The sequence below is a fragment of the Corvus brachyrhynchos genome, unplaced genomic scaffold, assembly GCF_000691975.1.
Source record: "Corvus brachyrhynchos isolate BGI_N302 unplaced genomic scaffold, ASM69197v1 scaffold56, whole genome shotgun sequence".
In the NCBI taxonomy this organism is placed as follows: domain Eukaryota; kingdom Metazoa; phylum Chordata; class Aves; order Passeriformes; family Corvidae; genus Corvus; species Corvus brachyrhynchos.
In genome coordinates this window covers 11,167,929-11,184,713 of record NW_008238664.1, presented here as the reverse complement: position 1 = coordinate 11,184,713, position 16,785 = coordinate 11,167,929, and the positions used below count along the sequence as shown (strand labels likewise).

The following is a 16,785-nucleotide window of genomic DNA, read 5'->3' as shown; positions in this document are numbered from 1 at the left end:
AAAAAAAAAAAAAAAAAAAGAGAAAGAAAACTCCCCCCAAAAAAACCCAAAACCACGGAGAAGTGCTTATGATTCCCAAAGAAAACAGGACTTAAGGGCTAGCTTTTAGTTTGTGTCTGCTAAACTTAGAATTTGTTGATTGATTTCAACCAAATCTGACAAATGGAAAATTGTCTCAAAGACTAAGTTTCTGTAATTTTTATGTATGTAGATGGTTAGATATTAGTCTTGAAGAATTATTTCAGAGAATCACCACAGACAAAACAAAAGGGCAGCTGAAGGCAACATCTTGAAGATACTATCAGATATGGCTCACACCAAACCCAGAGGTAAAATCTGTTGGCAATTGCATCTCAAGCACCATTAACATCCCTCAACATGAAACACTATGGAGGAAGAGGAGAGGGATAGCAACTAGGGCACCAAAGAAAGCAGAGAGGAGGAATGTTGGCATCTCTAGAAGAGAAAAGGAACAGAAAAAAGATAAGAAGGAAAAGGGAAGACAAGAAAAGAATGGAGCAGGGAGGAATGGACAGGTCCAGTATCTGGGCAAGGCCAATAGGCCCTTGAGGGCAGTCAGCTACAGGGAAGAAGGGGGATAAACAAGTCCTACTTTCCTCCAGAGTCTAAGCAGTAGCTGAGTGGGAGAAACTAGGAAGTTCCTTGCACTACTGCTTTAGAAGGGGCCCAACTTGCTGAGTCGCTGGGATTGCTCCCTGGAGCCATGGCTGTATATAAAAGTCATCAGGAGCCAAAATCCTGGAATACACACACATTGGCATTATCAGCCAAGCACAAGAGGGACAAGATTAACATAGGCATGATGATGACAGCTGCCAGTTTTTCAGCCACCGCGTCACAAAACACCTCTCTGAGCACTTCTTAAAAATGCAGCTGTCCAAGGTCAGTCAGCACATACCACCTCATGGAAAAAGAGGGACCTAAAGATAGCTGTGGAAGTCAGCAGTGGCATGCTCCAAGTTCAGGTCTTACACCTATACATGTAAGATACTGCAGAAATGCTGAAGGGTAGAGCATCAAACAAGAAGATTATAACATAATGTAGGGTGAATTTTAGTATATAAGTCAGAAACAACATACAGTTTCTCACTGGAAAAACACTGAAAATGCAGATCAAAAACAACGGTACTCTGAATTTTTTCAGCCCACAAGCAGACATCTTCACGTTCAACAGAGGTTTGACTGCTTTAAAACTGTGTTTGCAAGCATTTAAGTAAACTCCCTTGACCTGAAAATAACAAAAACATTAATGTGATGTGAATACCAGCTCTGTCTTTAAGTCTTCTACTGTACTTCTCTCTTTCTGTAGTTCTTGTCTCAGGTTTGTCACTTTCTGCTCTGCACCTTCCCGAAGGCTGATTTCTTCATCATACTTTGATTTAAGATCTAATAAGAAAGAAGTTGAATAAATTATCCCTTTCACAAATTGCACAAGTAAAGAAGAGAATTAGATCTCATGCTAATACACTTACCCACAATTTCAGTGGCCAGTTGTGCTGCTTTTTGCTCAAATAAGTCTTTCATTTGCTTAATGTTAAAATTTTCTACTTGGATCTCTTCTAGTTGCCGTTCTAATGATTCTATTTCCATAAAAAGAACAGTATTATTTTCTAGAAGAACTAGGACAATACAGTTCTTCATGCCCATAACTAACCACGAGAGGTGAATATGCAATCCAAAATCCCTTAACATCCAACCATCTTAGCAAAGTGAACAACTGTACTGAAGTTAAGTATCTGCAAGCATGATGTCACTGTCACTAGCTGAGTACTCTGCAGGATTAAGAACATATTGGTTTTCATTGGTCACAAATAGCCCTTCAGATCACTGCAACATGCTGTTGAATTCCAAGCCCTGAACTGTAATTAAAAGCTTTAATCAATATCAGTCAGATAGTTGATGTACAAATAGGGAAAATTTTATTCTATGAGTGCCTCATGGAGAAAAACATAGAGCAAAAATTATGGGTCTGCAAAACAAAAAAAAATTCACTGTTTTCTTTGTTAGCAATGAGCACAGAAAAACACCAAATAAAACCATCACTGAAAAATGCTATAGTTTAGATAGTATAGTGCTATAGTATATATCTGACTGCTTGAATATATGAAATTATTTTAAAAGTGTTCAAAATGTCTCATGAGAACTGCTTTTAGATTCAGGAGAACTCCTGTTTTGCTTCTAAAAATTTGAAACCCTGAGCCCCTGGAACATTTCCCCAGACTATTGCTTACGGCAAAGAGCTCTTCATAGATCCTACAATGGAATTTTTTGCCAGTAATTGTAACATTCCAGCTTTCTAGCTCTTTAATTTACCAAAAGTGCTAATTTACTTAATAGCTAAACCAAAATAAATTCCAAAGCAGTGCAGAAGTTAATATAATAAAATGTTAGCCACCTGTAGACGTAGCTGTTGTCAATCCATCAGACTTAGAATCCTTAAGAAAACAGAATAAATGCACCATTAGACAGTAGGAATAAAAACTACTACTTCCAAAGTTCATCCGTTTTTTGGAAAAGACAGGGAAATTTGACAGACTTCTGTGCTCAAATACTGCACAGCAGTATAAAAATAACTGAATTCAAACAGTTATATCTGGAAGACTGGAAAAGCCCAAGATGACTTTTCATTTCACATATACTACTAAGGTTCCACTTGTAAGACTTCAGTAGGAATCCCCTCCCCCTCCCTTCCTCAGTATAGAAATCTGTCCTAAAAACAGAGGTTACAGACATCAAGAAGTACATCCTGAGAGGGTGTTTTGTCAGAAAGCAATTTCTGAGGTTTGTAACTATCCAGCATCTAAGTAGCTCATAGTAATAAATACCCTTTAGGGCACAACACACCACAATTTGCCTTGCCTTATTTTTTGAGCTCATCTGGATACCTATGAAATCCCACTGCTGTTTTCCAAGTGTTCTTACAAGAAAGACTTCATAGCCTTTTCTCATAAAAGGTGAAATACCACATTCAATTTATTTATTTAATAAAGTGAGTTCTGAATAAGCCCAACAAAAGGAAAAGTCTGAACTGAACTTGTAGTGAGTAGTATGGAAGAATCATTATCTATTCCAACTTTGTTCTTTACATTTATATATACAGTTATATTGTGCTGAGATAACTAGCTTTGTTTTCAAGAACATGTCAATATTTAAATTACAGAACTAACTAAATCAGGCCACGTGCCTTACAAAAAAGGTTTTAATCTTCAATGTCAATGCTGACGATAAACCTGCTTCAAGTATTTTAAAGCAATTACTTGCTGCCGCTGCCCCTGCAATTTCTCTAGTTCTTTCTTCAGCTCTTCTGAATACCATCTCTCCTCCTGAGGGGGAAAATGACAAAAAAAAAGGACATGGGGAGAGAGAGACTATAAATTTGGTTGCTTAAGACAGTGGAACACTTCAATTTGAAACAAAGAACCAAGTGCAAGTAAAATACATTTCCAACCTTCAGCGAAGCTTGCAAGTCTTGGACTTCTTGTCGGAGCAGTGATACTTCATCTCTGAATAAATATATCCACAGAGTGGAGAAAATGAATACACAGTGGTTATAATTTGTCAATTACATACAGGTTGTAATGTGTGTTAAGTAACTGGACTGATAGCCATGTACTGCATAAATATAACTTACATAATTATAAATAGTTATTTTTAGATTTTTTTGAAACTTGGAACAAAGCAGATTAATATCACTTTGCACATCACTTGAAAAATGCTAAACATTACATGGATAAGTAAGAAATAGATATGAAAAAAGTCTCATGAAAACAGAATGTAAATCGAAATCACTGCATCAGCTCAACCACGAGTTCAGAATGACAAAGCTATGCATTGGAACATTTAACTGTTTTGCATGCCTTTCTACAAAAAGGACAGGTTTATTCTCCTTCACTTCCCATATCATGTAAAGGAACACTGCTAAGTGACAGCATGCTATCTTACTCCTGAAATATGCCGCTACATAATTTTCCATCCACATAGCAATTTGGTATGCCCCACAGACACATTCACTTAATGGTCTGAATATTTAAAGCCTTAGAATTTTAAATTCTCAAATTTCATGCTCAAGCCTCCAGCCACGCAAGAACACAAGATCCAAGGCTATAACTGTTAGTAATTGATTCACATAGCACCCTTCAAAATCACAGGTCTCCTTACAGAGTTGCACAACTATACACACAAGGATAATGTTGCATTACTGAGATACAGCCACTCCAAATCAAGAATACGAGGGTCATTAAAATAATGCAAAAATACTCTTTCTTATTGTTTGTACAGTGGCAACACTAAGGAGTACACAGAATATATACATGGGGGTACCAGTGCCAACAAATTCTCTCCGTTTTATACCATACAATTTTATTGCTGCTGGTGGGCACTATCCCCTCCTCCACAGATGTTCTTTTAAATTATCTCATGCTTAGGAGAAAAGAAATCACCAAAGCAAGTTATTCCTTAGCTAAACTGGTGACGAATAGATTCAATCTACATTAGCATATTAACAGCAGGTCAGGGTCATCAAGTAGCAAGTGAAACATGCATTTGAACCAGTGGAGCAAGAACTCCATGGACCAATTTTAATGACAAAACAAACATGGGATATTGGAAGATTTACTTTTTCCAGAGGAAAATTTTTTATGTATACATCATTCTGCCTGTGTGAGACATTCACTGGAGGTTTGCAAATACAACTTCACTGAGGCAAGTGTAGCTGTATTCTAAAACCTGTACATTGGTTGTGGGTGGAGAAGAGGGAGCTGCTTTCTCACCAGTACGAGTAAGTAAATAAGCTAAGATTCAGATCTAAGATTATAAATAAAATCTCAAGCAGGTGAAAACAGCTGTATTGCAGTTGGGCTGAACATACAACAGACCTGCAATACAAACCATTTAAGATGCTCTGGTCTCCCCGCAGATTAAAGGGTTTGAGTTGTATAAAGCTAGTTTGTAGAAGAGGGGAAGGTGGAGGGGAGGAGAAAGGGAAGAGTTTGTAATGTAAGGAGCCTCCTACAATAGTTGCCTTGTATCCCCAAGAAAATTTTCCTTGACAGTTTTAAGATGAAACCTAAATTCAGTTTAACCAGTGGAAAATGAATGGGAGGAATTAGTGTAAGGGATCACTACAGGCACTGTAACTTTGCTTTTCTTCCCGTCATCCAAGTCCTCACCAAATCTCCTTTTCTGCTAGGGCTGACAATCGCTTCCTCCTCCCAGTACATCTGAGTCTACCATCTGGAAAATCCGTAGTGCCTTTTCATTATGCTCCACTCGGTTTCCCACTTCTAATGCCAGTGGCTCCACCCTAGTACTGAGTACTGACGGCCTTGCTGAATCACACTAGGGGGAGTTACACGATTTACTCTTGGAACTTATTCATCATAGTTTACTGGGGAGTGGGAGGAAGAGGAAACTGTGTAATTCACAGTACTTAACTTTTCCTATTAATTAAATATGGAATTTTACCTCCCAGTCTTGGTCCTAAGTACTGCAAATAAGCTTCACACATGGAGAGCAAATGAAGTGGCTCCCTGCTGCAGGCTGCAATATTTCTTTAATACAGAATTCCAGGGCTTGGAAAAACATATTTATGTTGAATGAGAGTTTTCTCAAGCACGCATGCAAATGAGTAGCATTAAAGAATGCCACACTAATAGGAAAATATAGCTCATGTGTTACAATGTGGCTCTCACCAGACTCCCTTCATTCCATCAAAACTCCCTGACCTTGTCCACTTTTTCAATTATGTAAAAGGAAACAAAACTACTTGTCCTTATACTGTCAAGAGCCAGGGAAAAAAATAACTATATTTCACCAGTCAACAACTGGTTGACATTGGAAACTTGCAACCATAAAGTAAGTATTTTATAAACTATATAAACAATATAGTTATGACCAATAATTCCCCCATATGAATGCTATTATCCTACTAATGTATCACTTCAGTTCTAAGTTGAATTACTTCAAAAAGACTTAAATCAGGCCTAAAGAGAAGAAGTATTTATTACTGAATAAATGTGCACATCAGAAGCCCAGTATGACTTCATTAGTACCCTATCACTTTTATAAAGGCCCAATTTTGATTTCTGTTGAAGCAGCAGCTGAGAGAGAAGCCAGCTATTCACAAGGAAGGAGTCATCCAAGACCTCTGCTAATGCTGGCTCTTACTGGCTTGCCAGCTTTGCTCAGTACTGGGGAGATGCAGATCTGCATTGGCATAACAACTGAAACATGTTCTCTTCCACACTCTTTTCTCACTGAAGAGCCACCCTCTCTTGAGTTAGTTACATAAATGTATGTATTTCTTTCAATGTAATTATTTGTCATTTTGGGTCACATTTCTGCTTGTGACAAAACATTTGAACTGCGTACTTCCCAGGATCAGCAGAAGCCACAGGGTCATGTGCTGTGTACCTCTGTGCTGCTCACTCTGACTCTCCTGAGTACAAATCGGAGGAGTCCAGGGGAGTGTGACAAAACAGCACCATGGATGGCTATTTACAACAGTGCAAAACAAGCACTGAGCAGAAGAAGAATTAGCAGGAAGCAAAAGGAAGCCTATGTAAATTTTACCTGCAAGAAAATCCTTCCCAAAGCAACACAGACTACTCAGTTAAACACTTCTAGAGAAAGTTTCACGTTATCAGTTCCTGCCACATACTGCTGCTCTCAAAAATAAAACAACCTGATTTGCTTCCTAGGGATGCATTTAACAATACAGTTTTGACAAAAAAAATCAAATAAACTAATTGAGATTTCTGAAGATTAGCATGGAGTTTCTGAAAAACAGCAGAATTACTGGCACAGACAGAAACTTCTGCGATTTGCAAATAACTAGGTAATAAGGGAAGCTATTTAGGCAAATATTGATATTGCAATTACCCAGTAAGTACCCTAATTAACTAGGGACAATATTGGGTTTCTCCTATATCGTTAGGGTGGTCCTCCCCACTCTCTAATGATGATATTTCAGCTCTCTGTCAGAAATTAGGAGGAACCCGTATTTCTTTTGCCACAATTGTAAAAATCATTCTGGTCTGCAATATTGCATTGTCAGCTGAATCAGAAACAGGTGGCTTAGTATCATAAACACATGTATCTGATTTTCACTTACTGTCAGATCAGTATCACACAATGTAAGTTACAAGCTGCCTTTTCATTCTAGTTGCAAATGGGACGTGAACATTTAAATACTTGACTACATAAGTTCAAATTAATAACACCTTCAGTGTAACTAGAAGCAGCTCAACACTGGCACAAAAGCACATGCACAAATGAGTAGTGTTTCACCTTTCTGGTGACAGATGACCTTCCCCTCCATGAGTTGAATCAATGCCAGAATTATGAACTGCTTCATAGTGCTTGAACAGCTCCTCCGCTGATCCATGAGACTTCATACAGAGAGGACAAATAAAGCCCTATTACAAAAAGGAAAAACACACAAAAAAATATGAGAGACGGGCTTTTTTCCACCTTATTTTTATACATAACTGTAAATTGCTTGCACATTTAAGAAGTAGTAAATGCAATTTTGAAGATTCATTGTAATTCTTGCATGCTCTGATAACAGTTTCTGCAATTAAAAAGTTAGAAAATGCCTACAAAAGTCATATTCCATTCAGTGAGTTTTTTTCCCCAACAGCATTACGTACTAGCAACAAAATTTTATTTAGCAAAATAAAAAGGACTGCTCTGCAATTTCTTCCCTGCCCCCCATCCAACAAAATAATTTTCCATACAACTTTTCATAAAACCACATTCTTATTCCAAATAGAAGGTAGCATCTAGAGTTTGGTCTTTAAAAGGGATATGAAGACTCTCTCTAAAGCACAGTTATTCATAACCAATTACCTCCATATTGAAACTACTGATTTTAATATAGGCCAGACAACTAAGAATCACTTTTTACCTTTCATAGAATTAATTGATAAATGCCATTCAGATAAATACCACATTAAGAAAATCAGATCTCCACAGCTGTAAGAATCATAAATCATCCATTTTCTTTCCAGCATATATACTATAGGCTTACCAGAGTGGAAACTGAGCAGATCTATGCCCTCGCTCTACCCATCAGCCCACAAATGAAAACAGTAAGTGTTATGCACATCTTTATGTATCTCTCAACATTTGTGGAGAGTCCAGGCTGCCACTTACCAGAAGTACCATCCACCTCATTTTTCACAGTTTATTACATCTGGTGTTGACTGCTGGACTTTATACTGGTTCCTCACTCATGTGGTTATCGTGCCAAGCCAGAGCCCAATTTCCATCTACATTTAAGCCCATAATGTAACACAGTAGCAACACTGAGACATTTCAGAGTAAGAGCTAAAAACCTCGTCTCACATTAATGGCTCCCTATAAATCCAAGCAGTGCAAAAGGGGCCTCGTGTAAGTGGGGTGCCTGTCTTTAAATTTTTTAAGGCCCTCTGTTTCTTTAATTCATTTCAAATATGCATTTTTACATTTAGATGTTATCCTTAAGTTTTTTATGCCACTACAAATTGTAGTGTGCTCCAACACTAAACCAAGGCTCTCCAGTATCCAAGATGAGATTACTCCTCTAAATGGGATTATCACACTTCACCTAGAACAGGCTCCCACAAGATTTATGACAACACATGAAGAATTTTGACACTTTGCATTTGGATGCTAATGGACAAGCCACAACACTTTAAATATTAGCACAAAGTAAATATACCGAATGTGTATGTTGATAACCACAACAGCACTCATTTATTAACTTGGCATTCATAGTATTTTGTTTCATTAACAACAACCTAACATTTACATGGTTTTAACCCAAGAAAACTACCATGTCCAACTACTCAAATGCAGCCACAGCTTTGAACAGAGCCTTCATAACTTCTATAATTTATTTAGTGTTTCAGAAATTAATTACTAAATACAGTTGCTTGTCAAGTCCACCACATACCATATGGAAAACTAGTTTTGTTACAACTAGACCAAACAAAACAGTATACTCTTTCCTAAGCAGGAAACAGGCATTTAACCTTAACAACCATTTATTTATTCGCAGAGTTGATCAGCACAGTTTCACTCCAGATTAAACCAAGTTAACTCATATATAAGCATACATGCCAAAACAGCTACAGAAAATTTGTTCAGCTATTAGGTTCCCAGTAATGTTTATCTGATACAATTAGCATATGATGCCAGTGAGAGTCACTCTGAGTGCAAGAACCAGAGGGAGCTTCCTAGCACACAGCAAATGGCAATGAACCATAGGGGTCACATAATACGGGATTGGGTTTTTTTCCTAGTAGGTCAATATGAAAGCAGTTTCATACAATCAGAGTGCAACAGCATCCTTTTGGGATGAAACTCTACTAAGCAGTTCTCAGTGTTATGCTTAGTTTCTCAGTGATGGGAAGGTCGGCTGTTTCATAGAGAAAACTATATGGTTCTCATAATTCCAGTAAGCGCATCTAGAAAGAATGAGTGTAGAAAATTGCTCTGGCCTCTCCTTCCTTTGGCCCTTTACTTCTTTTTATTTAAACAGCAAAGTCTGTTTCTTTGCTAGGTTTTTTGCTGTTGTTGTTATTTTTGTTTGGGTTTTTGTTTGGTTGGGGGTTTTTTGGGTTTTCTGTTTGTTTTTTGTTTGTTTGTGGTTTTATTTTGCTTGGGGTTTATTCTGTGGAAAGAGGAGCCCTGGAGAAGAGGAAAGAATAGCTTACATGTGCAGTTAGCCCAGGGGGACAGCAATCATTCATCTCAATTATTGGGCAAAGCCAGCCAAGATTTCCCAGGCAGGCAGATTTGAAGGCAAAGTCCACAAGGACAAGGGGCCAGAGGCAGAGCAGAGCTGCTGAGCCAAGGGAACGTGCTGTAGTTGTGAGCCTGCAGGGTGGATGGGAGCTCTGGGAGGAAGCTGTTATCAGCAGAGGGGGACAAAACCTCCTCTTCTTCTTGTTAGAAACTGCCTTCCTCTCACACAGGCAGCGACACAGAGTGCATCACCCACCAGTCCCAGGCTCTCCACCAGCACTGCCACGATCATGGCTGGCCTCAGTTTTGGGGGACCTGGCACTGTTGGAGTCAGGTCTCACATGCACCCTTAATTTAATGCAGCTTTTTCTAGAGGTCTGACACACAGGCTCTAACAGAGTGAGGTGTCACCCTTCTGCAACAAGGTGCCCCTGCCATGGGAAATGTCATCTTTCCTGTACAGAGGTGGGCAGGAGCACCAGCTCCTACAGATGCAGGCACTAACACTCATACATCAGAGCCCTAAACTGCATGAACCCAGGCACCAGCTGCATCTCACAGGCTGATAATACCCAGTGTTGACTCTGATGTCAGCAGCACTAATTCAGTTCTCTTTAGAGTAGGAAAACCAGAATCATCAGGATCTTCCTGGTACCAGGCAGTAAAAGGCAGAAGTATATAGGCTTCCCGGACCTGTAACTATCAGCCCCAGTGGCTATCTTGTTTGGAAAACTGGGTTGGTGGATAACTAATTTTATCTCTTAAAAAAAATTAAAATTAAATACAAACAAATAAAAAATCTCTCTCAGTATCACCTTGAGATTAACTTTGCAAATATGTTCAAAAGTGTATTTTACTATTCAAAAGACAAACATGTAAAAAGAGGGGAAGAAACCTGATGGTCTGAGATGCTTAAATTTAGTGAACATTTTTGTCAATTTCAAGGAATTTATATCAGGTCCAACATATTTGTACATCAGGACCACGTCTGTCTTGGGTAAAGAGGAGACTGTGTAGCTACACACAAGAGATGCAATACTGGTCATCACAGCTTGGGGCAGGAGCTGAGGCATCCTTCCCAGTAAGCCTGCACCTGGGTACCTTAACTAACGTTAAGGTAGCTAACTAGATGCCTTTACAGAAGAAGCAAGTATGAGAGTACCTTGACTTTTGCTCAGTTTCCTTTAAACACGCACTTAGGGATTACTGTGCATAAAGCACAGCCACGGAAAAGCAAAAGGTATCTCACATTCTTCATTTAATAAAAGCAAAGACATCACTTACAGTTCCTTCAGTGCTGCACCACAACTCATGATTCCCTAGCTGATATTTCTAGTTGGGTTTTATCTTTCACTTTACACAGGAAGAAAAGAGCCTAAAAGAAGTTAAATGGTGATTACTTGGCTTTGTTTTTATAAAGAGAGAATCTTCTCACCAGGAAATGACAATTTATTGAATTCAAAGATTTTTGCAGATGCCTCTCAGTTCAAAGAAAACAAAAATAAAACCACAACAACTACATGCACTAGTTTTTGTCAGGAAAGCGTTCTTGAGATCACCACAGAATTTCTGAAGCAATACTCAGAAAGAACAGTTAAATAAAAAGAAAAGGCATTCAAACAAAACCCCAATATACGTGCACAAAAAAACAGCTAGGAGACAGCATAGAACTTAAAACACAAAATAGCCCCTGGCCCAGTGGTCCAGGCATTCCAATGAGAATGAGTGAGATGCTAAACTTCAAATCCCAATTTTCTGTTCCCAAGGGAAATGTTCCTCTTTGAGGTAGATGCCCAGGAGCCATGCCAAGCATCAAGCACCACCAGGGCAACATGCTGTTTGCAGTGCAACAGGCCTTCCTCAGTGCAAAGAATCCAAAACACATGGGTTTCACTCACAGCAGAACAGAAACTGCTACATAGAATTTTTGTGGGAAAGCATCTTGCCTCAGCTTGAGTTGTAATGCCAAATTTCACCAAAGATCTCAGACTCTGTGAAAGCACCAGAAGCTTTTTTACTTGCCTTTCTCAAGATAGACTTACAAATAAGCCAAAAGAACAAAAAACAATTTTTTCTCTCTAATAGTTGAGATTTACTTTCAGGCTTGATAAAGTTAAGCTTCTCAGTGCTCTATCTCCTTAAAGCCATTCAAGGTAAATTATTTCTTTCTGGGAACATTAATATTTGTATGAATCATTAAGACAGCATTCTTTAGGAAGTATGTCAGGATACTAAAAGCAACACTGGAAGGAAACTCTTGCTACAAAAACTAGCGTGGGGTTTGAGGGTTTTTTGTACCAAAATAATTTACAGAACTATTAACTATTGTAAGAACTTTCGCCTACAACATTCAAACACAGTGCCCAGCAGAAGCAGGGCACAGACCCACAGGCAGACATGAGCACAACCAGACCAACTGCAGGCTACCACAGAATCCTCCTAATCCTCACACTGTTTTAAAGTGGATGCAGAAATAGTTTATGTAACAGAAAAATGAGTGTGTAGGAATGAATGGTTCTGGGTTTCTGTCTTCTCCTTATATTACTCTGTAGGACTAGGGGTGATGGAGTTGACTGTGTAAAGAAGTATTTTGAAAATTTCAGCCTTTTCAGAATATTGTCTTATTTTTAATGATTTTTCTTTTCATCAGCTGAAGGCTCCCAACTGAGGTTTAAAAAAACCCCAACATTTACATGTAGATGTCTACTCCCCAATCACTACCAATGCAGAGCTATTCAACACAGTTAATGGAGCAAGAAACTAGTCATCCAACTTAACAAATGTGTATACCTTAGGTAAGGTCAGCATAACAGCTCCCAGGACTCCATCACCAGTAACTGGAGCCTGAGACATCTATATATAGATGCATTCAATCTCTCTTCATCTGCCAACTGCTCTCCTTTTGCCCTGAGCTTTAATGAAATGGTCTTTTAGAGCCAATATGAAATCTTGTCTTAATTAGTTAATGAGTGAGAGCACAGTTTACTTTACTCAAAGTTCCTTTTTCATAAATTAAAACTGGAGTTATCTGGCAGAAAGATGACACCTCTTGAAGGACAGTCCCATGGGCAAAACAGTTTTTACAGGATGGAATTCAGATGTGCTCAGGTCCTTAGAATCCAAGAAATAAGGCACCTTATTTAAGTTTTAAAGCCACAGCCATAGCAACTCAGCTTCCTTAGCACCTTCTAGCAATATCTGATGATAGTGTAGTCAATCCCACTTTAAAACTGCACAGAATTGAATAAGTGGTCCTATTCAGGATGCTATGATTGCTGCTGATCTACAGCTGTGTGTGGTAGAGAGCCATACAGCACAAACAGCTTCAAATAGCACATTTACTAATACAAACAAAGCTTCTGCAACATCTTGTATTTTTATTCTAGCACTTATGTCATGAGTCAAGCTTAGAGAACCATGGAACTTCACTGCTTTACTGTTTTCCATGCTTGGAAAATATTTAAGAACTAAGACACAAAAAAAAAAAAAAAAACCTCCACCAATCCCAACTCCAAAAAACAAACCCCACAGAATCATTTCAGGATAACTGACACTTTTACCATATGGAAAACATTCATGACTATTCTACCATATACATGCTATAGGACAGCTTAGCCCAAACCAAAAACCAGGATGCACTTTAACACGCTTGGCATTCACATGACTAGGCTTTAAGTTTAAATAGATTTGAGTATCTAAGTTTCACCACTGACCTTCCAGAAATACCAGGTCAGCACCCCCAGCTACAGCCTGTTTCCAGTGAGCTGCATGAACAAAAAGCCAATTGCAGTGATTCAAGCCCAGGGCTGTAACACTTCCTGGCCATGACCTATGTTTGCCCTTCTCTCAGAATCCACACTTACATTAGCAATTCTCACACAATTGTATTGGTACGATAAGCTGTATGATGTGAATGAAGTCCAGCATGTTTAAAAAACCGAAAGTAAGCTCACCATTCATGTTTCTTCCACTGCAGGTGAACCTCCACAATTTTCCTCAATACAAGATACACATCTTCACCAGCACTTAAACAGTAAGTCCAAGCTAAAACTCAGATATTCTCCAGTTACACAGTGATTTAAAGTCTGAAAATTTTACATGATGGAAGATCAGAAACTGTATATATTTAGGGCCAGCAGAGAGAAACATGAGTGATATTTCAGAGCTGAAAGATGTATCAAGTAGCTTCTAGATTGTATTTTCCAAATATATATCAAAGCAATTAACTGAATCCTCAGGAAGTTCTCAGAAGCAGATTAAACGGTCTGCCTAGACAGCAAGGGCAAGACTACACATCATAATTTATTTAGAAGGCTTACATATTGATTTAAAAAAATCATGACATATTTTAAGTTAAAGAATAAGTAAATTAGGTCACTCTTTTTACATATTGCTAAAAGAAAAATAGAGTTGACATTTTCCATGTCTTTCACCAGATAAAGCCCTTTCCTCTGTGTTTATGTACACAGTAAGATGACAGTGGCTTTCTCAGATAACATCTCTATTTAATCATTAGAAAAGTAGGTAAAAAGGTCATGTTGAGTATAATTAAGATCTGCAGCCCATTTCAATTTTACAAGTATGTATTTAAATTTCTGGACAAAGAGAGCAAAGGTGTATTTATATAGTATTTTCTACCAGACTGCAGAATTGATGTCTTCCTGGAAAAGAAGTTGGATTCTTCCAACATAATTTCTAATTCAGTTCTCTTATGTTTTTATTGCTATTGATGAGTAAGGCTACAATTGTGTCACAACCTACAAGACTACAATTTTGTCATGAACTAGAAATTCCAATCTGGTGGGATCTCTATTTCTTAAAGAAAAGTCATATTCCATGGCCAAGTCAAATCAAATCAGTATCTCTAATTCTTCATTCTCTTCATACTGTTCGGATGTTGCACGAAGTTAATGTACTAATCTAACTCCATCAATAATTTTTGTTCCTGTGCAAAGCAGGCAAGTACTGTTGAGGTGAAAACAGGTGAAAACCTAATTTGAGAAGCAACTGAAGGAGAATAAAATATCAGCATTAAAGCATTGACCTGATGTTCTGTGCAGTAACAGTCTACAATATTCCAAGGGCATGCATAAAAACAGAAGATTCAATCAACTGCATCTACAGTAAGAGACAAGTAGGAAAAAAATACCATAAAGAATGAGGTCTTTTTAAAGACTGACATAAAAACCCCACGTTTTTGCACAACTACTATGCCAATTTACACTCTGTGTGATTCTGCTATGAAAAGCCTATTCAGAAAATATCATGGTCATATCTTGCTTGTATTAGCCAAGAAACACATTCTCACTAAATATCTGGAAAGTTATGAAGACTGCCCAAAAGAACTGTTTAAAAATTGTCTTAGATTTAGCCCAATGGTAGATAAGACAACACATATTAACAGCCACTGTACTCTAAATTCTGCAGGGGTACCATACAGTGGTTGTTTTGGATGCCTCAGATAAAAACAGGACAGGAAGTCTCAAACTACGCCTCTGTATTGACTCACTGTTGACATGCTCTGAACGTCCAAAAGAGATTGTCAGGAAATGCTGGACACAGTTTAGAAATGTACCGTTCCTTTCAAAAAAAGAAAACAAAACAGAAGTCGTCACACAGCTTTTGTTAGTGACACCACTGTATACACAGAAGTTGGGAAACAATGTTTGGGAACTTGGCGATGCGTGCGACTTTCATACAGCATTTGTTTGGTTAAGTTGGACATGGACAGATATTTGCCAACATTTTAGTGGTTATTCCTGCAGCTGAATAAGCCATTGTATTTTAAACACATTTTTTAAAGGCTTCATCACAGCTTGGGGGCAGGTGAAAGTATTACACTGATGTTTTCAGCAGCCATCACATGTTTCAATCCCTAGTTTGAAAAAGAGGGCTGCACAGAGAGCTGTTTAAGAAGATGGCCATAAATCAGGTTGTAGGCAAGTGGCAAAAATCCTTTCCCACAACAGGACACTGCAGGTGTGAGTGCCTGGGACTGAAAAACCAGACCAACACTCACTGCACGGAGGACGGAGAAAAACGAAGGGCATGGAGAACAGAGGGGCAAATGACCGGACTTGCTAAAATTTTCATCAGCTGATAGGTGTACCAGTGGAAGAAGGGTTAGCAAAGAAACTATATGTAAAATCTAAGGCAAGTACTAAAGCTTTTGTTAACCAAGTAACAATTTTTCAGGTCTCACAAAGTGTAACCAAACACCGGCCTTGCAATACATCCTATCTCCTTGTTTAAGGAGAATTCACTAGCAAAAAACCTGAATTTACAAGCTTCTTCAGCACTGTTTCCAACAAAAGGCTTTTCCCAGTACTATGGACAAGCAGTAACGCTAAACACCAGTTTAAGTAAGCCAAACTGAGCAATGTTCCATGTCTGCTACATAAGAGGACATTGACAACATTGTATCATTGTTATAAAGTTGTCCCAGAAACAGAAAGATTGAAGGAGGCGTGACAACCTGGCTGTGGTGCTGCTTCAAAGTGTTCACTACAAATGCAAACTATTATTTTCCATCAGCAAACAATCAGTTTCTCAGTAGTCAAGGATTTTAAACTTTTCATACTAGTAACTGACAATAGCTATCAACAGAATTCCCCACTTTTTCAATGCTTCTAGGCATTCTGATATAATAAAAGATCAAATTGAAAAAAAACCCATGCATGTATTTGCTTTCTTTGCTTGTCACCTCTTACAGATACTTACTGAACCACAGTACAAAGAAATACAGCTTTAGCAACAGGAAACAGCAACAGCTAGAATTTGTATTTCAAGTGCTACACTCAATACACAGTTTATCAAGTTAAAAAAGTTGCAATCAGCTCTTGACAAGTGAAAAGTACTGACCAAGGAACTGACACTGGAAAAACAAAAATTCAAAGTGGGCAAGAACCTTGCAGACAACTCCATAAAATATGCTAAGCACAACCAACTTAAATAAAACAGTAACTTCTTCAGGTTATCAAAACACCTCTGATTGCTCTCATCCCAAAATCTACTGACACCATCACATCAGGAATG

The 16,785-nt window shown here is 38.3% G+C and overlaps 1 protein-coding gene across 1 annotated transcript in view; it reads right to left on the bottom strand.

Annotated features, from left to right (window-relative positions):
- EEA1 (early endosome antigen 1) overlaps positions 1 to 16,785 on the bottom strand; it is a 62,726-nt gene that overhangs the window by 40,105 nt on the left and 5,836 nt on the right. Inside the window, 6 exon segments of the mRNA XM_017737759.1 lie at positions 1,286 to 1,407; positions 1,494 to 1,601; positions 2,417 to 2,456; positions 3,279 to 3,344; positions 3,470 to 3,524; positions 7,309 to 7,436. Coding sequence (XP_017593248.1) covers positions 1,286 to 1,407; positions 1,494 to 1,601; positions 2,417 to 2,456; positions 3,279 to 3,344; positions 3,470 to 3,524; positions 7,309 to 7,436 — 519 coding nt within the window.